General features: G+C 38.3%; 1 protein-coding gene across 7 annotated transcripts; it reads left to right on the forward strand.

Moving 5' to 3' along the window:
• The first annotated feature begins 443 nt into the window (after positions 1 to 443).
• LOC108049856 (syntaxin-binding protein 5) lies at positions 444 to 25,289 on the forward strand. Of its 7 annotated transcripts, none has more exons than XM_017131202.2 (23): positions 444 to 632; positions 4,300 to 4,829; positions 5,400 to 5,497; positions 5,573 to 5,761; positions 6,261 to 6,395; positions 6,464 to 6,527; positions 6,780 to 6,987; positions 7,055 to 7,130; positions 7,365 to 7,519; positions 8,101 to 8,282; positions 8,352 to 8,834; positions 9,240 to 9,382; positions 10,711 to 10,888; positions 14,003 to 14,885; positions 21,796 to 21,912; positions 21,986 to 22,108; positions 22,758 to 22,877; positions 22,945 to 23,400; positions 23,658 to 23,766; positions 23,827 to 23,913; positions 23,979 to 24,074; positions 24,512 to 24,636; positions 24,711 to 25,289. In XM_017131202.2, the coding sequence occupies exons 2-23, from the start codon at positions 4,707 to 4,709 to the stop codon at positions 24,965 to 24,967; spliced, it is 4,407 nt and encodes a 1,468-aa protein (XP_016986691.1). In that variant the 5' UTR covers positions 444 to 632; positions 4,300 to 4,706; the 3' UTR covers positions 24,968 to 25,289. The 7 variants fall into 7 exon arrangements, with proteins under 7 accessions (XP_016986691.1, XP_016986693.1, XP_044317175.1 ...); XM_017131204.2 differs by lacking the exon at positions 444 to 632 and adding an exon at positions 1,571 to 1,726; XM_044461240.1 differs by lacking the exons at positions 444 to 632; positions 14,003 to 14,885 and adding exons at positions 1,772 to 2,610; positions 18,874 to 19,486.
• The last annotated feature ends 166 nt before the right edge of the window (positions 25,290 to 25,455 follow it).

Here is a 25,455-nt window from a genome sequence, read left to right on the forward strand (position 1 = left end):
ATCTAATCTTTAAATTTATAATTCAGGAACCACTCTGGTCAGATAACATTTTATTTAATTATTTAATCAGAGTATGTGAAAAAAAATATATTGCCTGACCTTATCTGAGGATTTCAATTTTTGGGTACTAAATATCCGAACGTAAGACAGAAAATTCGACTTATTGTTACATATTCTAATATGGATTCTGAATTAAGGACAATATCTTTAAGATCCAGGGTATCGAACTACTACTTTAAACAACTTTTTAGTTTTACAAAATCAGAATACATATAAATCTGACATTCAGACATCATCGTCTTGAAAGTTTCGAAATATTAATAATTGAAGAATGAGGAATACCCCAAACTCATTCAGGTGCTCAAAAGATGTACTTTGGTATATTTTCGTCTACCCTTGGTATTTTCGCATGTCCGCGTCTATGGTCACACTGTTCGATACACAACTGTTGTCAAAACTGCCCCATTTCTCCCCGTTTGAGAATTCGTCGTGTGTTGTGCTTTTTATTTGCCGTTGCGTTTTTGTTTATCGCCTTGCCCGTGTTGGTGCAACCGCATTCAACTCGCCGTTTTTGGATTAGATTGGTCAAGCGCGACAAGTGTCCAGCAGCGGAGAAAATCGACATGAAACAGGTGGGCGGGGTTTTTTGGGCTTTCAGGGGGTCGGGAGAAGTTGTATTTTTGTGGGTGTTGAGGAATGTGTTTTGTTTTTGTTACTGCTGCCGATGATGTTATGTCCCCTTTGTGTGTGTGCGAGTGTGTCAACTCAAAATGCAAATTCTAACGGCTTGTGTACGTGCTGTGTTATGTGTGTGTGTGTTGGAATGACAACATGTTTGCATTTGCGTGCTGCTTTTTAATATCATCACCATCACATCACCGTTAAGTTGTTGTTGCTGCTCGTTTCGCTCCAGATGAATCATTTAAGCTCTCCCTCTTTCGCTTGCCCTTTCGCTCGCCCAAGCTGATTCTTATCAAAGCAGCGAAAGTCATTGTTCTATCTTTATTGTTCTTGTTCTTCGACCAACAAGTTTCTTATTGGACTACATTAACCAACATGACGCAAGAGTCTCTCCCTCTTGTAAGACTCCTTTTTATTGCCTACTTTGCTGAGTTATTGATAATGGGCTCTCGCACAAAAAGGATAAAGCATAACGGCACATAACTCATTACCATTACCATGCAAATTTAACTGCGATTATGGGTTAGAGGGAGAAGGCCTGTATACTATTGGACTATGCAAGTATTTACATTTGAGCAGATTACATTTTTTTAGTATGTACTCGTATGTGGGATTATTACTTCCCTTTCTTTAAAACAAAGTCTTCCCTTTCTTCTTCCTTACAACAACAACAAGTATCGATTCTTGGGGAAAGGAAACCTCGGCCAGGGTTGTTCTCTCGCGAACGGCAAAATCAAAATCAGAGCCAGCGACAACCCTACAACTCTTCGCTGCTTTGCATAACCACCAGGATATATGTACGTGCAAGTGTGTGTATTCTCCATATACATACACTTGCCGTGGAAACTGCGCGGAAAACGCTGCCGTTTGAGTTTTGCCCAGTTTCAGTTTTTCGCTGCAGAGCATTCGACGCGTTCGCACGCGTTGATTTACCCCAAACCAAAAAAAAAACACAAAAAGAAGCTAACATTTTGACAAAAAATTAGTTCTATAAATAAAGACGAGAGGCTCCCGATAAAAAATCTCTTCCAGATGTTTCGGCAAAGTAAATCAAAAAAGCTTTAATTTTAAAAACTTAAAACGGTGTATGTGTGTTGCGCTCCTGCGCTGCCTCAACAAATTTTACAGTTGTATAAGTGCTGTATGTGACTGTGTACCTGTGTGTGTGTAACTCGAGTCATGTGACCGCGCGCGCAAAACATTTTGCATTGTTTTTCCCCAAGTAGTTGTTGTTTTTGCAGGATATCCAGCGTGTACGCGAAAAACGTTTTTTGGGGGCGAAATAGCGTAAGCCTGCGCAATAGTCGCTCACATGGCAGCTGTCCTCACACACACATCAGCTAAAGGCAACCGAGATTCTTTTTATTAATTCAATGGAAATCAACAGAGCGCCTTGAAGTAGGCTTAACAAAAAAAAAGGAGCAACGATTGATTCCGTTACTTTTCAATAAGCATAACTTGCAGGCAGTGTGAGTGAGAGTGTGATTCTTTCTAACACACATACATTTACAAGACCTGGTAAGCAGCATCGCCTGCTCTTTCTCTCTGGCGCTCTCGTTCTCACTTTTGCAGCAGTAGCAAGAACGCAGCAGCAGCAACATTAGCAGCAGCTCAGTCGACAACTGACCAGCCAAGCACTAGCATATTTCTTGTTGTCCCCATCAAGAAAAAATCCCCAAAAAAACATTTGAAAACCCTACAAATTAAGACAATAAGTGTTAGAATCCAAATATTAAGAAATTTAAAAGCGCGCCCCTTTAGTGTCTGTGTGTCGATGTGTGATTGTGTTTTCAAATAATATTGGTAAAAAAAAACTTAATAAATAGGCTATGCTCTATCCAAAATAAAAAAAAAGTTTATACAATTTTTTTTTTTCGTATGTTTAAGTGAAGAAGGAACAGCAGCAGCTTAAGAAGATGTAGCTAACATGTGAGTAGCAACAAGCAGGGCCAAGCAGTGCCTATGTGTGTGAAAAATCTGTAAATCGAGGTTATCTATACACACACATACGCGACGAGAGGAAGCGAGATGGTGGCTGCTTACGTCCACATATATACATACACAGATTTGGGCAGCATCCTGCGACTCCCTATTGCCAGCTTTCTCTCTTTCTCTTAGCTCCTCTTTCTCCTCGGCTCTTTAGCAATGGCATTTTAATCATCATTAGGACGTGTGGAAGGGGGACAGCACACTGTCATTATCAACAGACATACACACACAGACACACCTCCCGTTGTCCTGCAGGCGCCACCCCCCACCTCCATATTGCTCTCCATAGCACCCCACTCCCATTACAATGTTTGTTTGCGGGAATTAAATTTAAAGTATGCCAACGATTTGCTTTTCCTTCCCCCTCCCTTCTTCCTCATTTTTTTGCCCCACTGTTGCGCGCATTTTGTCCTGGCGACCCATATGTGTATGTATGTCCTTGTGTACATATGTATGTTTGTCAAAGCGTAAACAATTGCAAATAAAACAAGCAAAAAAGCCAGCAAAGACAGAAACAGAAAAAAAAAGAATAAAACAAGAACACACACAAAAAGGAAAGCCGAGTAGTTGAACACACGACATTTGCGATGTGCGAGTGTGCGAAAAAATCGATTTGTGTGCCATCAAAAAGTGCATATATAGGCAACCCATATCCCCACACACACATATATACATACACCCCGTTGTGCAACATAATGTGGCAGCAACGATTTTCAATTAACAGCAAACAATCGTTTAACACTTAACATCCGCCTTTGCAGTCGAAATTTCCCGTTGTACAGATTGATTCCTTTTCGCAATCCCCCTTGCACACCCAGCAGGGGTTGGGGGTGGTGGCTCTTAATTAATCTACGTGTGCCATTGTCAAAGGCTGAATAGAAATCAAGGTTTATGTAATCCCCCAGGCCAGGCGAAAACAAAAGAAATAGAGATAGAAAAAAAAAAACAAAGCAAGCAAAACAAAGCGCGGAAAACCGCAACAAGAAAAATACGATTTAATATCGAAATCCACACAATTGGCAGAAGTTTTCGATATCTAAATTGACATTCCATTAGTTATTTCTGCGAAATGATGAACTTGAACCACTGAAGCTTTTGCGAAATCTGGGTTAATGTAAATATAAAGAAACATACATATGCACGTAGTTCCTTGGAAACTTTGATAAACATTTTTCTGTACACTTGCCATACATTGTAAACAAATTTCTAATGAAAATAATAAAACAGGTATTCCAAATCGATAATGAAAATAAGGAAATTCAAAGACCAGAATCTTCTGGATTGAAATTTGTAGAGCTGACAAAATGTGTTTATTAATCAATGATGAACGATTTGTTGTACTTAGCTGAGATTTTGAATCCGGAAAGCCCATTATAGTGCATATATGTACACAAATAAATATCATTTCTAGGTGGTAAATGGTAACAACACTGTTGCCCAGTAGGAATAAAACTTGATTAAATAAAACAAATACACCTCTTCTGTGCGAGTACTAGGTGCCATAACAGGACCTCAGGGAGCACTTAAAATATAGCACAGAGTGTAGTACATTGTAATTTAAGCTTGCAACTAGTTTCCATCCGTTTTAACTAGATGCCCTCTCCTGTCTCTCTGTTTTCTTGATTGCAGCTATTAATTCGCCTATTGTTAACCTAGTTTCACATCCCAAAAATAAATCAAACAACAAGGACGAGCTCAGAGCAGCGCTGGCTCCTCTGGCTTCGATTACGCACCACTCTACCACTATCTAAAGACAAAATCTACCAAGGACTCGAAGGAGAGACTCGCCGCGGGTAGAGGAAGAAACCAATCCCCACACTTTTCGGTTCTCCTCGGACCAGGATCATCCCCCATCCAAACCCCGGCACTTTTTCCCCGTAGAACCATCCAATCCGCCACTCTGTCCACTCCGTCTCACTCTTTTCACCCAACTATTTGGCAAACTATTCCCCCTTGGCCAGACTATTCGAGGAGGAGCACCATCGCATAACTGAGGATAGAGCAGCCGGAGCACGAGGACGACTCATGTTACAAAAATGAAAAAGTTCACATTCAAAGGAGTTCTAGATGGATTTCGACAAAGCGTTCAGCCCCAAGCCACACGACAGGAGCAGGAGATCCAGGAGCAACTCAAGGCCGACCATTTTACGTTGAAAAAAGTAAGTCAATTATCCGTGATAAACTCTCCATAGGAAGTGCCAGTGTTCAGAGGCATCTGTTGCAGCTAGCGGGTGTTTTATTTGGTAGCTGTAATGATTTGAATCTATCATAAGACACACGCGGCTATAACAGATGTTTAAAGACTTCAATGAGTTAAAAACCGAACTGAAAAATCCCCAGCAATATCAGTGTACTGTCCAAATAATCCTAGTTTTACAAATTAGACTCATTTTTATATTCGTATACGTCAAGTGTGTTACTGAAGATTAAAAAAACAGTTCAGATGTCTAAAAGTAAGCAATGACATGATAAACTTATCAGTTTGTCTTAACTGATAACAGTCATTTATTACTTAGCGCCACATTGCTGTTTTTTTTTAATCAGAACACGATTTCTATATAACGAATTTTAATAATCTTTTAAAAACTAGATCTATAAACGTTTTTGCCTAAAACGATCACGATGGCGGACAAAAAAATATGCGAATTTTATAAATCTTGTGATATGTTTGTGATATGTGAGTTCTATGCTCGAAATTCATTTAACCCATTGTGTTTTCTTTATTGCAGACCTTTCGCCATGGCTTTCCATACTCGCCCACATCCTTTGCCTTTGATCCAGTACAAAAGCTACTAGCAATTGGCGACAAATCGGGCTACATTCGTATGTAAGTGTGGATTTAAATAAATGAATAATTTATGACTTACTAATAAAATGAATTTCTTTATCATATGGCCCTTAGTTTGGGACGACCTGGCGTCGATGCCCATGCCAAACACGAGGGCGAGTCCGAGTGTGCCGTGCTCTTTGCCCAGTTCCTGGTCAACGAAGGCGCCTTGGTCACCGTCACCGCCGATGACACCATTCACTTGTGGAACATTCGCCAAAAGACACCGCGTATTGTGCAGAGTCTGAAATTTCAGAGGGAGCGGTAAGTTATGGAACATACCGAACTTAGTTATTGGGAGGAAGTTTTTGAAGCAGCAAAGATTAATTCTGTATCCTTGCTACACTGAATGTTTGTGACTACAATTTTTAGTGGGTCATGGGAACTATGATTAAAGGAAAATATTTTTTTTAACAGCATGACAAAGCATAAGCTTTAATTTTTTAGTATAATTACGTAATTTTTGTTTTGTTTTAACTATTAAATATTAAAACTATTTTTAGAACATCCAAACTTAAAATAGCTGAGGTTTTAATTTCTTTGACATTTAAAAGACAAAGTTAACTAAATTTTTGAATTACAGTTTAGTTATCATTAAACCATTCTAATTTAGATGTTGCAAATGTATTGCTTGTGTCTTATTATGGACTTTATTGCCGACTAAAACTATAAATAATAATCGGCAATAAGTCAAGTTAGGAATTAACTAACTAACCATACCCGAATATAACTCTTGATGACATAATCCCCGTCTGTCTTGCAGCGTGACTTGCATACACCTGCCCGTGGGCAGCAAATGGCTGTACGTTGGCACCGAGAAGGGAAACATACACGTTGTTCAGATAGATACATTTGCACTTAGTGGATATATTATTAACTGGAATAAAGCAATTGAAGTGTAAGTCTAGTTCGCCCCGATGCGAACCCATAATATGAAATACTAACAAAGGGTTTAACCTAATGCAGGGTTAGAACTAGTCATCCAGGTGCTGTGATTGCGTTATGTGATAATCCATTGGATGCAAACAAGGTAAGTTCATTGAACCAGGGGGAAACCAGGGAAGTTTTTAATAAAATTAATTACAAAAAGCTCTAAAGTATTGAAAACATAAATAAAATACGCCAGAGATTTATTATTGGAGAAAAAAGTTGGAAAATGTGCCTTTTGGATTTAAAATCAATAGGAACTGTTAATTTTTTGTTTGAGGGAAAAACTTCTTATGGCCTCCCCCTAAATTGAAATATATTGTATATAAAGACTGACGAGCCTTTTTCTGCATAGTTGCTTATTGCATTTGAGTGCGGGCTGCTTGTGTTGTGGGATCTGAAGGCGAAATGCGCTGAATTACGATGGCAAGCTGCCGAGGCCGTCAAGTCCCTGGCCTGGCACTACGAGGGCAAGTACTTTGTGTCCTCGCACACGGATGGCTCCATTTGCTCCTGGCCAACGAAGCCGCAGGCCAAGCCGCAGTCGCAGGTTTGTCCGCATGGTAAGTCCCTCCTCTCACTCTCATATTATTTATATGCACCGCAATTGATTCATGTTCTGTGTTTCAGCTAAAATTAACAAGGATGGGAACGCGGAGAAGTGCAAAGCGATTTATAAAGTTGACTTGAAGACCAGCGCAACTGGGTGAGTAAAGACCACACCCATTTCTTTGCACTTCGTAATATAACATTTATTGTTAAGTTTTATTTTCATTATCTGGAAAAAAATGTCATAATTTTTATTTTTGAGTAATAACCATAAAACCAAAAAAATATATCAACAATAAAGAGTCATTCCGCTTCTGACGGCTTGATAAAACAAATGAATAATAAAACCTTGACTCGTATAATAGATAATATTTTCCCTTATTCCCTTCAGGGAAACCTTCACCATTTTCTCGGGCGGCATGCCCTCGGAGAAGGGCTCCAAGTCGAACTGCATCACGGTGATGGTGGGCAAGGCCACCACGGTGCTGGAGATGGAGCACGCCGTATGCGATTTCATCACACTCTGCGAGAATCCCTGGCCCTGCGGTAAGTTTTATAAATACAAAAACTATTTAAAAAACAAACTAAATATTTATAACACCTAAAAAAAAGGAAGCAAACTTCAGCAAGGGTGTAGAAATATATATTATGTTATAGTTCCACATATTCAAAGAAGTGATACTTGATTTTATTTTAGATTATACTTTTTTATTTAATTTAATATAAATTTTCAATTAAATTTGGACTTAATGTTCAGCGTGAATTTCAATGAAAATTTTAGGGCCCTCATTGCGCATTGGCTTTAAAATTATTATCATTACGCATAGCTTCTGAATAATAATTATTTATTTAATTTTTGATTTTATATTTTTACCAAAAACATGTGTTGGTTTTCCATACCTATACTCCTGTTTAAAGGAGATCAACAAGTTTAATATGGTTAATAATGGTAGAGTTTTTTTTACAACGTTTTAGCTTGCATACCAATTGTATGAGTAATTTTTATTACTTAAGAATAATTTTTTATTTAAGAATAATTTTAGGCTTAAATGAATGGTCTTATATTATACTTTTAGTTATATACTTTGATAAGGATTTATTGACATTAGTTCAATTTACATTTACAGAGACCCAGGAGCCGTATGCAATTGCCGTGTTGCTGCAATACGACTTAGTATTAATAGACTTATTAACACCCGGTTTTCCATGTTTTGAATCGCCTTATCCAATGGACTTACACGAATCACCTGTTACATGTTGCACATATTTAACCGATTGCCCATCGGACTTGGTTCCTGCGTTCTATTCAGTGAGTCTTCCCAACTTTGCGTTGTCCCTTTATTAGTTGAATAATCCTGGTGGCTTTTTACAAACATAGGTTGGTCGCACAACGACAAGTAAAAAGAGCTGCTTCTCGGAGCGCGAATGGCCGATATCCGGTGGCGAGTGGTCGCCGGCGTCGTGCAGCTATTCGGAGATCGTGATCACCGGACACCAGGACGGCAGCCTCAAGTTCTGGGACTCCGGTGCCGGCACGTTGCAGATCCTCTACAAGCTGAAGACGGCCAAGATGTTCGAGAAGCCGCGCTCCCACGTCGCCCACTCGCATCCGGAAAGCGACAATCCGCTGGCGGTGCACCTCATCTTCCTTTGTTCGGAGTCGCGACGCCTCTGTGTGGCGGGCGCCATGGGGCAGGTGATGCTATTTAAGTTCCGCAAGGTGGAGTCCACGTCGGAGGTTCTGGTGCTGGAGATACCCATACTCTATGAGAATTTTGATGACATTTATGGCACGAGTCCCGAGTGCGACTTCCTTACGGGCCATCAAGTGCAGAAGACGGAGTCGAGTGATTCGGATAAGGTAAAATATTGAATAACTCAAGGTTTCATTATCACAGGAATAATTTACTAATACAGTGTCAAAGTAATTTAATTTGTATTTTAACTCAAACAGACTCCCTTTTTAGGAGGTAATTCAATTGTATTCATGTTAACTTTATCTCACAAGTTACAAACTAGAACCTAAACATGAGACTTAGAAATCGGCCCTTAGTATTACAAAATTGTAGATGACAACTTGGCTTAAAAAGAATAGTTAAGATATGTGGGATTTTTATTTAGAATCAAAAACATAAAAATAAATTCTTTACAGAAAATGCCTTATGTATTAGAACCACTTCTGAAAGATGATAGTCAATTAGGTCTAGATGGTCTTTATATATGATTCCTATTGATTTCCCAATTACCTATCTGTGTTTTTCCACAGATGGCCGAGTGTACGCTGAAGGTGCGCTTTGGGGCGCAGCGCAAGCCACCGGGCTTCCAGTCGCAGCTGGTCTGCCTCACCACCGGACCCAATCGCCGGAACGTGCAGGTCACCTCGCTGTGCATCAGCTCCAGTTACGGCCTGTAAGTAGTATAGCTGCTGCCACCCATCCAGCCAGCGCGCTCATCCCATTATCCCATCATCCCCGAGACACTCGCTTCCATCCATCCGACCATCCAGCGATCCATCTGCCCATTGATCCAGCCACACACGTACACACACCACCACCAAAAGCCCCAGCAGCCCCCACCGCCAACAACAACCAGCCAAGAGCCAAGCCACCCAACCACCCACCAGACAAAGGACACAGGAAAGCGGACTTTAAAGATACTAGCTCCCTGCCCCCAACAAAAAAAAAAAAGCAAAAAAAAATACTTAGACGTAGTCTAGTTTGTATTCGTATATGTGCATGACGTTCTCTGAAAAGCGCCTGAGACGTAGCCGAAAAACTTAAACAAAACCTCCGCTAACGCTCCCTGAGTGTTCTAGCCCGCTCAGAAAACCTGCCACGCCCCCCGCCTAAGCCAACGCCTCTGCCCCGCCCCCAAGCAGCACCGCTTTTGTTGAATTTGTTTGCGTTGTGTATTCCGTAGTATGCAACAGTTGCAAGCAGACCATTAACTAAATCAACGTCCCTTGGCAAATACAATCAGCCAAGGTCCTGGACAGATTTTTGACCCCCTGACCCCTTGTTCGTCCTGGAGTTTAAAACCGATTCCCCTCCCACCTGACTAACACACAAACGACGAACCCAAGACGAACTTCAACCGTACGGATCCGTATTTTAGTGCCTGGTGTGTGCGCGTGTGTGAGTGATGATGCGCATCAAAATAATTCATTTGTCTTTCAGTTTTCGTTTTTTAACGGTGTTCGTATTTGTGTTTCGGTCTTTTTCATTTTTTATTATTGGTTGTTTTCAAAATATACTTTCAATATTTTATTTTTTATTAGTATTATCTAGGATTTAAGTATTTTTTCCAATTTATTTTTTTTTTTAGCTAAGCACTGTAGTTTGGTTTTGTATTTAATTTTCTAAGCACACTTCTTATGCTCTTTTCAGTATATTCAGTAAGTGCAGATTTTTGTTAGTAAATACTATAAATTAGTAGAGTAAATAATAGTACAATAATTTATATGCATTATAAGTAGTATTTTTTTGAAGATGAGCATTATTATTGATTGGAATTCTTACAGTTTTTTTAATAGTTTTGTATATTTTTTGTATATTTTGTTTTTTTTACATTTCTGTTATTTTTTTATAAGCACTTCATTATTATAATTTATAATACCTACATTTTTTACGTTTCTTCAGTTCTATCCCAATAACAAATTGTTTTCTCGCATTTGTTTTATGGCGTTGATTTGTATGCAGTTGATTTTTGAAATATATATGAATATTTTCTGTTTTTAGAATGGCTTATGGTACCGAATATGGACTTGTCATAATTGATATAATCCAAAAAATTTGCCTATTGAGTGTTGCATGCCCCGATCTGTATGGCGCACATGATCCTTACTCGCGAACACCAAAAAGTCCAAAACGTATTGAGAACAAAGAGGAGCAAAGCCGATCGCCCAGCTCAGATCAGGTAAGTGCCCTCGCTCTCTCTCTCTCTCTCTCTCTCTTTGTCTGTCAGTCTCTCTGTCTCTCTCTGCCACCGAGACTTATTATGTAACCGAAACGCAGTGAATCGCGTACAAACATACACTCAAACTCATACCGAAAACAAAGAGACAGTCCAAATGATTCGAATTCGCAATTGAGTTGAATTGAAACACAGCAACACTAATAAAACAGACAGACCAGATGATTCGATTTGGCAAATGATTTGAATTGAAACACAGCAACACTGAGAACACAGACAGACCAAAAAGTATGCTACTTACAATTCCCACACCGACCAACAAATGCTCAGCTCATTTGAACATGTTACATAATCAGTATTTTTCTAGACATCTTACATATATTTGAACTTTATATGCATACCGATATTTACTTATTACATAACGAACGAAATTTTTATTACGTATCACATACTAACAAAAGTATAAAATTGATATATACATTATAATCTATATATAAATATATATATTAAAACATACTCGTATGTATCAGCTAACTTTAAAAAATTGTAGCCAATGAAACTTTTGTTTTGGTTTGTGTTTTTTGTTGTTTTCGTTTTCCCTTTAGTTAACCTATCGCTCTCCCGCTGTCACCCTATTGCATTTTTGTGGCATTTTTGTATTAAACCTGATTGAATACCACACCAGTAATTAGAATCCCAGTTCATATATATACACACACCCACATGCAAGCAAGCAAGCAATAATAACCAATATATAGCTGAATATCTAAGAAAATATAAAACCATATCCAAATAGCTATACTTATAGCTTGATATTTGCTATCTAGTATTTTTTCGGTGTACTATAGCGAACTCTTTCCCAGCAATTATGCCAGTAAGCTATTTCTTTTCAAACAACTAACTAACCATTCCGCTCTAACTCTATACTACCATCTAATCCCGAATTGGCTGTTATTTATATTTGAATTTCGATGTGTTTTTCATTTCGTATTTTAGTTAAATATGGCCGTCCCTTTCTATGTCTCTCTATCTCTGTCTCCGTCTTCTAGCCTATATCTGTCTCTGTCTCTAAGTGAACGCACTAAATGCAGCATGGTAAAAATCATAATAACATTACGTTTCCTTTTTTTTTTGTTTTGCACGAAGCTTGCCTACAATTCGATGGTTAATTAATTGATTTGGATTGATTGGTGTCTTTTTTTCGTGATTTATTGCCACGCCCAAGACCATCGCATAGGCACGATTGATGGCTTTGATTGTGGTACATGTACATGTGTCGTATAATACCGATACCGATTTGATCTGATTTCATTCGATTCCCTCCGATTTGATTCGGTTCGATTTGAGTTGATTTAATCTGAGTTGTGCCTGACAAACAAGTGCCTAGCGAACACCCAAGAAACAATTACAACTGAAACAACATTAACAACAGCAAAAACAAAAAAATACGTTTCTCCTCCTCTCTCTGTATCTGTCTCTCTCTCTTTCTCTGTCTTTGTGTACCAACTCATTAATTGATTGATTGATGAAGAGTATGTGTGTGATTTTTTTTTTTTAATTTAGTCTGCTCTGTCACCTTTCTTCAAAACACCTTTTGTAACATAACCACCCACCCACCAATGCAGCTAACAAATTATACAATGTTTGATATACATTTTTTTAACCTAATTCGAATTGATAATTGATCGTAGCTCATTTTAAATTTATATTCTAAATCTAAGCTTATTCAAACAAAAAGTCGTTGTATTGCCTGTGCGTGTGTGTGTTTGTGTTTGAGTTTTGCCTATGCATACGTGTATGTGTGTGCGTGTGTGTATGTGTTGTACACACCCACACCTAGCATCAAAATGTTATACGCCTCAAGTATAACAGCTAAATAAAGTCGTTGCCTAAAGTAAACCCTCATCCGATGTTTGTTAACCCCACAAAAAACCAAACAAAACCAATTAATAAAGCAAAAACCATGTATAAATTGTAAATTGTTGATACGATACTCCCCAAATCCCCTTTCAATCATCAACTAAGCTTCGTTTAACCCCTGTTTATCCTTGCTAAAAAGAACATTCCAAATATACTCAAAAGAAAAATAAATTGGAGCAAACCAAAAATGCAAATAAGCAGCAACAAGAATTCGCAGCTTCCACCGGAATACGAAAAACATGAGGGGGAAAACGGCGAAACCCCATTGCAAGAGCATGTTAAAATATATTTCCCACTCTCATTCACTCATTTTCCCCTTTTCTGCTTTTTATGATTTGGACTCCATGACCTACTTCAATCTGCAAATAAAACGACAAAGAATCCAAAGTATTTGTATTCCTGTAATTCAGACGGTGTTTATATAGTATTTTGACTTTTATAAATCTTAAATTACCCTATGAAATCGTTTTATAACTCAGATCGGATCTGTTTACAAATAAGAGACGAGAGTTTTTAAATTGGTCCTTTTGGTGCATTAAGCTTAACCTTATTGAAAGTACTGAAAGACGATTCACAATTCCAATGTCTATTAAAGTTATTAAATAAAAAAAAAAAAAAATCAATTGTTGACCTCGAGCCGGAAAAACTCCAAAGTAAAACATTCATCAAAGGTCGGAAAAAAAAAAAAAAGTTATTAAATTTAACCAACAAAATAAAATATATAAATTAAATTTAAATTCGTTTATAGTTTAAAGAAAAGACAAATATTTAAAAAACTTTAATAACATTTATCAATGAGTACTACATTTTTGTTCAGGAAAGTTTTGCATTAAAGGCTTTGGCATTATTACTCATATTAAACTGTTATAAAATGTTGCCAATAACTTTTACGCGGTGGGTTTTTAAATCCCGTCACCCTTCACTCTTTCCACCTTAATTGTTGCTGCTATATTTCTGCATCTTTGGTCTTGCTAACAAAAGAAAAGAGAACAAATCAAACAGAAACCAAAACAAAAACATACAATTAAAACCCAGTAACCCAAAATGAAATGAATGTTATCCCCTTAATCTCCCTAATGCCCCTTATCCCCTTGTCCGTCGAAACCGACCACTACTTTTCTTATTGTTGCCTGATCGAACAAAAACGAAAATTAAAACTATGCCCCCTACCCCCCAAAAATCCCGATCTTCATCTAGCTGAACGACACGACCAGTCCGGATAGTCCGTCGCTTGAATTTGTACCGGAGACGGCCGGCGAATCAACGGCCCTCGATGGCGTTTCAACGGCGATGAGTTCACGTCCCAATTCACCGGAGCCGGTGGTGAATAGTGCCCGTGAAACGCTGCTCAGCGGATCGGCGGCAGCAACGGCGGCGGCGGCAGCTTCGGCGGCCATGATGGCCAAGAGTCCCCAACGGGAGGATGCGGCTCCCAAGGAGCTGCAGGACAGACGAAAGTCCATGTCCTGGAAAACGTTCAATTTAAAGCGTCAATTATCGAAAGTCAATATGAAGATCGGTGGTCTGAATGTCAACACCGATATGGAGGCACTAAAAAATAGCTCAATTTTCTACACGCCCAAGGAGGTGTCACCGGAGGGTGCAACGCCACCGCCCACAGAAGAGGAGGCGACGCCGGAAGGCAAAGAGGAGGAGTCCATGGACGATGCTGAAATTGCGTCCAATGTGGTGGCACCATCGCCGGCAGTTCGTGGCAAATTTCGATCCTCCACCACAGATTCGCCGGATGAGGGTGCTGCTGGCGGTAGCGGTAGCAGCAGCAGCATTCGACGGGTTGACTTTGAACAGCCGGCTGCAGTGGAGCTGGAGCGACCCAACAATCTGCCGCTAACGGATACACCTGCACCGCTCAAGCCCGCTCGGCAAAAGTTTAAGGAGAAGTCGCGTGATCAGCGACTATTGTCCGTACCGAACATTAAGTATCAGCCGCGAGATTTGCGTGGAGGTGTGCGTGCCCTCAAGAACGATGTCTCACCGCAAATGGGCGGCGGTGGTGGAGGAGGCGTTGCCAGCGGCAGCGGAGGAGTTGGAGGAAGCGGCGGTGGAGGCAAGAAGATACGTAAGTATGGCCCCAGCGAAGGATCACACCCCATCTCTTCCCCAAAAAAAAAAAAAAAAAAAAAAAAAAAAAAAGAGAAGTGTTCTATGTCTCCAAACGGCAGCAGTTTAACCCCTTTTATCCCTTCAAATAATATATATGCAGAGCGAGCGAGCGAGCGATTTTTTTCACTAAGTGGTCGCTAGGTAGGCAGAAAGAATGTGAACCGGGAATCTGAATCGGAGTCCTAGAATCGGAGCTGAAATCTCGTCCACTTGATTGAGAAGTTACTGCGTTTATGCCACATGTTCGCTGATTCATATTGCTTATATAATATATTTATGAATTGCTCAAAATTAAAGGTTATCCCCAATTCTCTATATGAGACTAGTCAGATGGACTGCAGTGTATTATTAACAAGACCATAAATTTTAATGTCGTTTCCAAGAATACAAATAATTTTAGGATAGGACTTTTTCCAAAATAACCTTTTTGTTAAGACTCTGACCTTTTAAAATATCTTAAAGGTAGGGTGTTTTAGCGAGTAGGTTGCAACACATAAACGCAGTAAGTTTCCTTTCGACGTCGCAAGTGATTTTCTTTCAACCCCCTCTCCTGCCCAGCCCCCTGTTTTTCTCACCTCCCCCCAGACCACCGGAGTTCTGTCGTCGCTTCTGTTTGGGTTTTTCACTTTCTCCTTTCCGTTATGTGTTGTGCCTTTGCTTTTTGTTGCTTTTAGTTGCTGCAAGCTGTAGAAAATAGCAAATAAAATGAGATCAATATGTAAACTTAGCACCCCTGTCCCCACGTCCACGCCCCTGTTCCTAAACCCCCCCAAAAAGCAGCTAGAGATGTGCATATTTGAAAATCGAATCTAGAGCTAACAGCCAAATGATAACCAAACTGCGATGATGCTTTTTTTGTTGATTTTTGAAACGAAAACAAAAACCGAAATTGCATTTTGTGTATAGAGCCTACTTTGTAGAGTGTTAGCTAAACAAAACAACAACCAAAATCAAGTAAAAGTAAAAGTAAATATATATAAATGTAAAATAAACCAACAACTACAAAATACAACTAGAACAGCAATCTACAGCCACAATGTGATGCAATAACAACAGCAACCAACAAAAAATTCACATACGCACCCAACCAAAAATATTACAACAACTTAAACCAACAACAACCGTAAAAATACAAAAAAAAAAAAAAAAAAAAAAGTAAAAATTTTTGCCAAAATTTTCTTATCTATGCTTCTTCTTCTCCTCAATACCTAGGCAACGGATGCAGAAGAGCTGCAATACAACTGCCTGTATGTGATTGTGTGGAAGTTCTTTGGTAAATCATTTAACAACCACCACATCAACAGCAACAACAACACCACCATCACCATCACTACTCACCAGTCACTCAAAACACAAGAACAACAACCACTAACAAGCACCACCACAGCACCCACATACATTGTGTAACTATAAAGCTCTTAATTACTCTACTACTCAGTATGCAACAAAAACATGATATTATAGTTTAAGTTAAGAGATCAATGTAAAGCGGGTGCGCTGTAGGCCAAACACAACACACTGAAAGTTTCACCAATGATCATCACATTTCACTACACTCTGTGTATGCACTGTGCAAAGTGAAAGTGCATTTAAAATGTAACCAAAATCGAAAAACCAAATAACGAAATGTTGATTGTTGTACGTTGGCCACATCCTTGTGTTAGTCTATAAGTTCACCACTCGAACTCACCCCACTCAAACACTGAAAGAAAAATCAGTACGCAATTAAGACAGGATAAATTCGAACTTCTGGTTGCAATTTGTTAATCAATCCCACATTGAACTGCGTTTTGACGGAGTTCGATAGTGAGTTAAACTCAAATGTTGTGCTCCCATCAACGTTTACGGCCCAAATTTTTGCCCCCTCAAGACCCACGCCCCAACGCCCCTTGTTGTATCATCTACTATCGTTGACCTTGGTTCGTCCTATCGATAACTTGGGTTTTTTCTACGATTTATTTCTCCGTTCAGTTTAAAAAAATTTTCGTTTCAATTGTTCCATTGAATGTGTGTTTTGGCTATCGATAAGCAAATTTACCGTTGCCATTTTGCTTTTATTTTCGTTTCCGTTATTGCTTAGCGCTTTACCCAACTTTACCATATCTCACTTGTACATAATTACAATACCAACCAAAACAAGATGTTGAAAAATGAAGAAGAGAATTCTATTAACTATTTAAAACATATATAACCAAATACTTTTAAATCGATTATTCATATGTAATACCAGCTAATATATACACCCGCATAACCTTTATGTCTTCCTCTCGTTTTAACCTGAGACCAACCAACGTTATTTCGCTCTATATATCCGTCTAATATCTCTCTCTCTCTCTCTGTTTCACTCGTATTTTTTGTACTTAATCACATTCCATAACAACATACATTTACAAACGTATTTTACTCTAATGTGTTCCTTGTTATGATCACCCAAATAATTATTATCGTGTTCTCGTGTTTTTATTGTGTATCATGTTTATCACTGTCAATCAAACCACCCAATCAATGTCACCCACCCACCACCACTGCAACGACGCCTCCGTTTCTCGCTGTGTACTCGTATTTGTGTTGTGATCGAATACTCGATAACTCGATAACTTATTGCTTAAGCGAATACTAAGTGTAAACACACATACAAATTGCACTGATCACCAAAATTAAATCGTCATCTAATGCTTTTCTATTAAACACATCTCAATCAAAAATATTAAATCTTGTTTGCTATGCACCTGAAAAGAACCGATTAACGACAAACTATAACCGGTCAGCGGACACTACTGTACATATATTTGATCAAATAACAACACACGCACTCTACAATTTGTAGGACGAATTATAATTACATTACCGGCGAAACAATTTAATTTATTAATTTTAATTTTATTACACTTATGTTTTTGTATTTTAACTTTTTTATACAGAAAAACGTTCTGTCAAATAAAAAGCGAATTAAAAAGACTGATTTACTGATTAAATTGAAAAGTAAGTTTTACACTTTAATATAATTCAAATCAATAACAGGGTTCAAATCAATAAATAAAATGTGTTTAATACTCTTTATTGTTCTCTTAAAGAATTAAAAGGTTTCATTTGATTTTATTTGTTTTTAATTTTTTTGGAGAAGCATTAAAAAAAATCCACCTTTAATGGTATTAAACACATTTCACTTTAACGGATATCAGTTATAGAGAAAAAAGATTATTGAAAAACTAAGAGTCGATTATTTAGAAAGTAAAAATTTAATATTTTTTGTTGTTAAATTTTCTTTGATTCATCCACTTTTGGTAAAAATAAAAATAAGGCCAACAAAATGATTAAAATATTTATAAAAAACGTAAAAACTGTACGTTATAAAAAACAATGTGATGTAAAAAAATTGAAAAGGGTTACAAAATGTACACCAGCAAGGAATTTAACATTTGTAGATAGAAAAGGTTTTGGTGTAGGTTTTTTAAAGTCACCTATTACTAAAAAATAGCATAGACGCACCAAATCTATATAAGCCAAAATTAAATATTCACCCACCTATAGAATTTGAAAGTTTAGTTAATTTTTTGATCAAAAATTTAAAGTTAGCCACCCTTACTGTAAATAAACTCTCTAAAGTTTGTCCTAATTTGCACACTCTTTATGTTGAACGTCTTCGAAAAGTATGCAACACACTTACCACCAATACGCACACCAACACAGCTCACAAAACACACACACCCACTCGGCACAAAATAGAACAGAAAAAATTGCAAAAAGAAACGGAAACTTAACTCGAAAAACCAACGAAATGTGAAAGAGATGGCCATTCAATCATTTAGTGCATTTATCTCTCTGTCTCTCTCTGTCTTTCTCTCTATCTCTCTCTCTATCTCTGACTATGTGTGTGTATCTCTCTATCTCTCTCTCCCGTGTCTCCCACAATTATTGTTTATGTATATTTTGCAATTGCCCAGATCAACGGCAGCGGAGTTGCAACAGCAGCACCGCAGCAGCTACAGCAACAGCAGCAGCTATCGCAGCAGCAGCAACTATTGCAGTTACAGCAGCAACAGCAACAGCAGCAGCTACAACAGCAACAGCAACAGCAGCAACAATCGATGGGTGTTGGTGGTGATCCTGGTGGTGATTTGGCAACCTCGACGTCCGCGGCGGCAGCAGCAACATTGGCGGGATCCTCCATTTACGGTGCAGACGATGCAGGTGCGGGTGTTGCTAGTGGCGGTGTTGGTGTTGGTGGTATTAGCAGTGCGATTAGCGGTGGATTTGGTGGTGCGGCTGAGCCGCAACAGCAGCAACAGGTGCCGCAACAGTTGCAACAGCAGCAATCGCAGCAGCAGCAATCCTTTGAGGCATCTTGTGATCCCTGGGGAAGCGAGTGCGTTGGTGGTGGTGCTGGCGGCGGCGGCGGTGCAAGCGGTGGTGGTGGTGCTAGCGGTGCAGGTGCGCAACAACAACAATATCAGCATCCGTATCCGCATCCGCATCCGTATCCGCATCAAACATCCGTTATACAGCAACAGCAGTCAGTGACATCGTACGAGTCCCTAAAAAAGTCCAAATCACAAGGTGGGAGCACAACAGAGCACTACAGTAAACAACAGCTAACAGCAACCACTACAACAACAACAACAACAGCAATAAATACAAGAAACAACTACTGCAACAACAACAACAAATAACAAACCAAAAAAAAACAAATTGCACCTTTAGTCATGAACAACAAATAGCATTTTTTTCAAGTGTACCACACACAGGCACCTTCTATATACAGTTGAACTTCTCTAACGTGATAATTCCCATCATCGAAGTCTCCTTATTTAGTCTATTTGGCAAAGCAGTAAAAATATTAACATAATCTATATTTTTTAAAGAGACAGAGTAAACCTGGTTGTAAACGATGCAGTGGCATCCATACAGAAACTAAAAAAGTTCAGTTCTTGCAGACTCTGCATTGTTTACAACCATCCTTATAGAAGTTCGACTGAATATCTCTCTCTTTGCACACACACACACACACCTCATACGCACACATCCGAGCACAGACACACGCACACATTAATATGGACAGCAGACGATGCACGTTGCTTGTGGCCCCGCCCCCTTCCTTTGTATGTGTGTGTGTGTATGTGGGAATTTTGGTGTGTGTGTGTGTGTGTATATTGAATTTGGAATTTTTTGAAAGCTTTCGGTATATTTTAGTTATTTTTGTTTTTCTTTTGTTTTTTGGGGGGTTTTTTTGAAGGGGGGCGATGGCTGGAGCTGTCCGTCTCTTTCTCGCTCGTTCGCTCGCTCGCTCGCTCGCTCTCTCTCTTATTCTCTCTGTCTGTCTCTTTCTCTAGGCTTAGAAAACAATCTAGTTATAACAGTGCATATAAATATGTTCTCTATCTGTCTCGCTCGCTCGATCGCTCTCTGCTCGCTGACTCTTTCTCAACTCTTACTGTCTCTCTTTTCCTCTACCTCTCTGCTACTGTCTCCACTATATCTCTCTCTTTCGCTCTCTGTATCTCTATCTCTCTCTCTCGGTATTTGTATTTGCATTTGGCACGCTTTGAACCAGAAATATGAACCTTAAAACTAAACCAAGAATTAGACTAACCGGATTTCTATATAGATATGGAAAAAGAGTACAAGATCCGACTTTGTATTGGCAAAGACTAAACTTTTGCATAGTCCACACACATGCATACTGTCACACGCACACACATACACCCATACATATGCCTAGCTGAGCACTCATGCAAGCAAGTTTCACTCGTCCTTTTTTTCGAATTTTTTTTCTTTATCTAGTCTCAGACGCCTGCTGCTTTCAAAATTGCACTCACGGCAAAAACTCAATAAAAATGTCACTAAGAAAATAAAAAAAATATCAGTCGGTCGCAGGTGAAAATGACTAGTTAAAAATTATGCATAGGGCATTGTAACAGGAATACAACAAACCTTTTTATCGTTTAAAATCTAACTTACAACTAAACAATGAACTATAAAAAAGGAATTTGTTTTAACAAGAATCAAAGTACTAACAATAGACGACAACAACAATTTTTTTAAGTATAAAAAACAAAGTTCAACAAGTTTTAAAACCTAAAATTGTTATCCAGAAAAATTTAACATTTGTTTAAACTATCTTTGCAATTTTAAACCCCAGCAAAAATTAAAATATTTAAAGCACTAGAATAAAAAACTAAAATATGCTTTTATTAAAAGCTGTAGGATTTTATTCGTGTATAATGATGAAGTCAAACAGCTTTAGCAGACCTAATTTATTAAATTCCTAAGTTCCTGCAATTTCCGTTTTTTAAAAAGCCTAAAATTTTTTTTAATTATTTTCCTCTATTTTTGAATAGATAATTTTTTAGTTTTTTTGTTTTATAGCTTGAAAAATATTAAGAGCTGCTTTTTTCGTATAAATATTTAAGTTGTTTTTTATACATTTAAAGATATTAACATCCTGCGAGCGGCTGACCTAAACATAAATAAACACACAAAAACATGCAAACTACAAATAGAGCAACCAACAACAATTAGGCAGTCTAGCGGTATTCTTAGTGTTGTGCAGCGCAAAAACAACATAGTGCAAATATCGCAATTATAATAATTCAATTAGTTAATAAAGCAAAAATTCGATTAAATATCTAAGCAAAAGTTTTGCCTAATACCGCCCGCCGCTTTTACTCTCTCTCTCTCTCTCTTTCTTTATCACTCTATCTCTCTCTCTATTCCTATATCCGCCTGTCTCTGTTTCACAATTTTTATCAACGTATCTAACGATTTTGATGTAACTCCTTTATTTATTTCTTTTCTTCTCCTATCTGTATGCCATCCATCAACAAACCAATTTCTGATCCCCAAAACCAAACCCGAATAAATTACAGATAAATTGGATGGAACTTTCTCAAGATCCAGGTCATCGTCAATGTCCAGCATTGATATGTCTTCCTCTGAATCTGTTACCTGTTTAGCTTTTATCGAGAGTTATGCAAAACGAAATGGTAAGATTGATCATGCACACTCAACTCAAAATTGTATTATTCAATTTGTAATTTATTTTTCGTTTATACACAGATATTTTGTCACTTGTTCCTACTTTGTGGATTGGAACTAGTTTCGGTTCGATACTGACATTGTTCATCACCATGCCGGAGCGAGATGTGCGCAAATCTCAGCCAGTATTGATAACAATAAATGGTAAATACTAGTTCGAAATCGGATTTTGTGTAACACTTTTCTGAATACCCGTTTTTTGAAAATTTCAAAAACCAAAACCAAGTTTTGAACACAGGTCCAAAACCAAGTTTTGAACACAGGTTTTTATTGAATTTGACCACAAGCTTTTTGAGGTATACCACTTCGAGAACGGATATCTTTGAGAAAAGTTATGGCCTTAAAAGAGCAGGTTTGAAGTCACTATTCTGCAAAGTCGTTTTTTTTTTAATTTTCAAAGGGGTAACAAAATGACAAAAAATCAACCAAAAACAAAAAAAAACAAGTTTTAAACACAAATTTTAGAAAATTTAACCACAAGCTTTTGGAGGTATACCACTTCGAGAACTGATATCTGTGAGAGCAGTTTTCGATTTGTCGATTTTCCAATACTTTTTCGATCGTTTCTATGGCAGCTATATGATATAGTCGTCCCATTTTTATGAAACTATAACCGTATTTCTGAAATTGCTGAAGAATTCTATATATATATTTTTTATATATATTTCCCTTTTTTTCCGATTGTTCCTGTTGGAGCTATATCCTGGTAGGCCACAAAGAGTAGATTGGCTACTGAAAAGGTTTACAGTCTTAAATATGTATTAACTAATATATGTATGTACTCCCATTCCAGGTGGCCCCGTGGTACGACTCAAAGGATCCATAACTTCCATGTCTTTTTTAGACTCATACGGTTCGATTATACCCTATACGTTTGAGACCTGGCGTGACGAGAAAAGGGACAACAAAGACCGTAAGGCCTGCAAACCCCTTTCGCTCCCATCCACTTTACTAATCCCAATGTGGTTTACTGATTAAAGGCACACCCACAAAGAGCAGCAGCCGCACAAGTCCCACATTCACACCGACAACTGCCAATACAATATCAAACACTTCGGTCGCTGGCGGCATAGCGGGTGGTGCATCCGCCGGCGGAGCTGTTGGCGGGGCTGTTGGAGGTGGTGCAGCCGGTGGTGCGGCGAGTGGAGTGGCGGCCGGCGGTGCAGCTGGTGGTGCAGCCGGTGGCGCTGCGGGCGGAGCGGCAAGCGGCAGTGGAGCGACCACCGGGGGCGGGATGAGCAGCAGCAGCGCCAGCAGCAGCGGCATCAGCGGAAGTGTGAGCACCGGCCTGGAAACTCTCACCGATCGACAATACATCGTTATCGCTAGCGAGAAGCAAACAAAAGTCTTCGATGTGGCCAACCAGTGCTGCATCAACCGCATACAATTATCGGAAATGGATTTTGCAGTCAAGGCAGAAACTATCACGATGAAAGGTGAATTAATGACTGGTTGTAAACGATGCATAGGCAGCCGTTTACAAAAAGTTAAAGAGGGTCTATTAAAATATATTTTTATTGAGTAATGAATAATATGAATGAACTGTAAACAATAGGCCAAGAATTCTTTTATAAACAATTTATTTTGAGAAATGTACAATTTCTAATGAAAAGTAAATTTAATTTGACCTATTGCATAGAACTGAGAATGTTTTAGGTTATTAATTAATTAATCAATTTTCATTCCATTTCAGATGGCTCTTGCTTAGCAACCTATCTTTCAAATGGCCATCTAATGGTACATAGTCTTCCTAGTCTAAAACTGTTATTGGATACTGATTTCTTACCGCTTATGGAACTAAGGTAAGCCCTTACGATCTAACGCTTTCACATACCCGTACTAATATTCTCCGCTCTGCCTAGTTTTCAAACAAAATGTAAACAGGGAATTGTGGATCCAATGCTTTCGATATGGGGTCAACAGATCATTGTTCATGAAGATACAACTCAGTAAGTTTCATGAGTTTCAATATTGTGATTATTAATTGTAAAATTAAACTTTCTCCTTTCTACAGAATATCAAAAATATTTTGCTTTAGTCATAAAGGTCATGGATTGTACATGGCATCGCCCACCGAAATTCAAAAATTCACGATATCATCGGAATTTTGGTAAGTTTGAAGGCTGAGATCAAGGGACAAATACTATTTAAAATTTAATTACAAAAAGAAACTTATTAATAGGTTTTAAAAAGTTCCCATTTAAATCTATGAGTTACAAATTTATAAGAATCAAGATATGCTGCACTTCAAAGTACTTTTAATCTTCATAAACCATAGTGATACAGATACAGTCTAAATTAGTTGGTTTGGAAGAAATGGCAACATCAATATATAAATAAATATTATTTATTTAAATCAAAAGAGAAGTCTGAAAGTTCCGTACCAAGTTCTATCTTTAAGAATTACAATTGCTGTATGAACTATAAACACAATTTTTTTTATAATTAATATGACACAGAAGAATAATACAATTATTAGTATTTAGTAGCTTATCATTATTAATTGTTATCCTTTAACATTAATTGCATTTTTTCCCATTGCTTTAGTCAATTTATTTTGGAGATGATGGGTGAACTATATACGGTACACGAAATGCCCGAGCAGCCGAAGGAGGGTTTCTTCAAGGGTCTATTTGGCGGCGGCGCCAAGCTCCTGGATCGCGAGGAGCTTTGTAAGTGGTTGTTTAGCGGCAGAGTGGCCAGTGGTTCAATTTAAGGTCACTAATTTTGTGGTCTTTCCTTGCAGTTGGCGAGCAGAGCGGGAAGGCGAATCGTTCTGTGGCCCGGCACATACCCGGGCCCAATTTGGAGCAGCTTGGCCAGCGGGCTTCCACCGCCGCATCGGAGATCAGCCGGGCGCACCAGCTGGCCATGGAGCGCGGCGACAAGCTCAACTTGCTGGAGGAGCGTGCCGAGCGCATGGCCAACACTGCTCAAGATTTCAGCGGCACTGCGCATCAATTAATGCTTAAATATAAAGACAAGAAGTGGTATCAGTTGTAAAATATCTATTTTAGGAGCCAATTCTACCACAGTTATTGTAATATTGCTTTTATAACACTTTCTACTACATTACGAGTAAAGTACACTTATTTAATTTCTGTTTTCAAGTCGTCACGTTATTTACAAAAACCAAAAACCAACAAAAAAAAACAACAAAAACCGAAAATTCACAAAAACAAAAAAACTGAAAGAGAAAAACCAACAAAAAAAACTGTTTTTAATAAAAATATATAGACCAAAAAACAGGCACTATGGCGTCTTATTGGATTGTTGGCATTTGCTTAGATAAAATAAATGGATTTGGTACTTTAAAACTGTAAAATACTAGCTCTTTTCAATTTGTTGGGGAGCGTAAATGGTTAGTTGTAATGTCTCCATTTAAAGTGGTATAAATGCATTTTATGCAAAATTTCTGTAGTCGACGTTTATATTGAAATTATGTTTAATTTGCATCGAACTTTTAAATTCTCGTTAATAGCTCGGACGAC

This window comes from Drosophila rhopaloa, unplaced genomic scaffold (assembly GCF_018152115.1).
Source record: "Drosophila rhopaloa isolate 14029-0021.01 unplaced genomic scaffold, ASM1815211v1 contig_3, whole genome shotgun sequence".
NCBI classification, from domain to species: domain Eukaryota; kingdom Metazoa; phylum Arthropoda; class Insecta; order Diptera; family Drosophilidae; genus Drosophila; species Drosophila rhopaloa.

What these genes read in the sequence shown, in the direction of transcription:
- LOC108049856 (XM_017131202.2), top strand. Translation starts at nt 4,707, where the DNA reads ATGAAAAAGTTCACATTCAAAGGAGTTCTAGATGGATTTCGACAAAGC. An exon ending in GTTCATGAAGATACAACTCA is followed by an intron (nt 23,914 to 23,978) that starts GTAAGTTTCATG and finishes TCCTTTCTACAG; the next exon opens with AATATCAAAAATATTTTGCT. An exon ending in ACGATATCATCGGAATTTTG is followed by an intron (nt 24,075 to 24,511) that starts GTAAGTTTGAAG and finishes CCATTGCTTTAG; the next exon opens with TCAATTTATTTTGGAGATGA.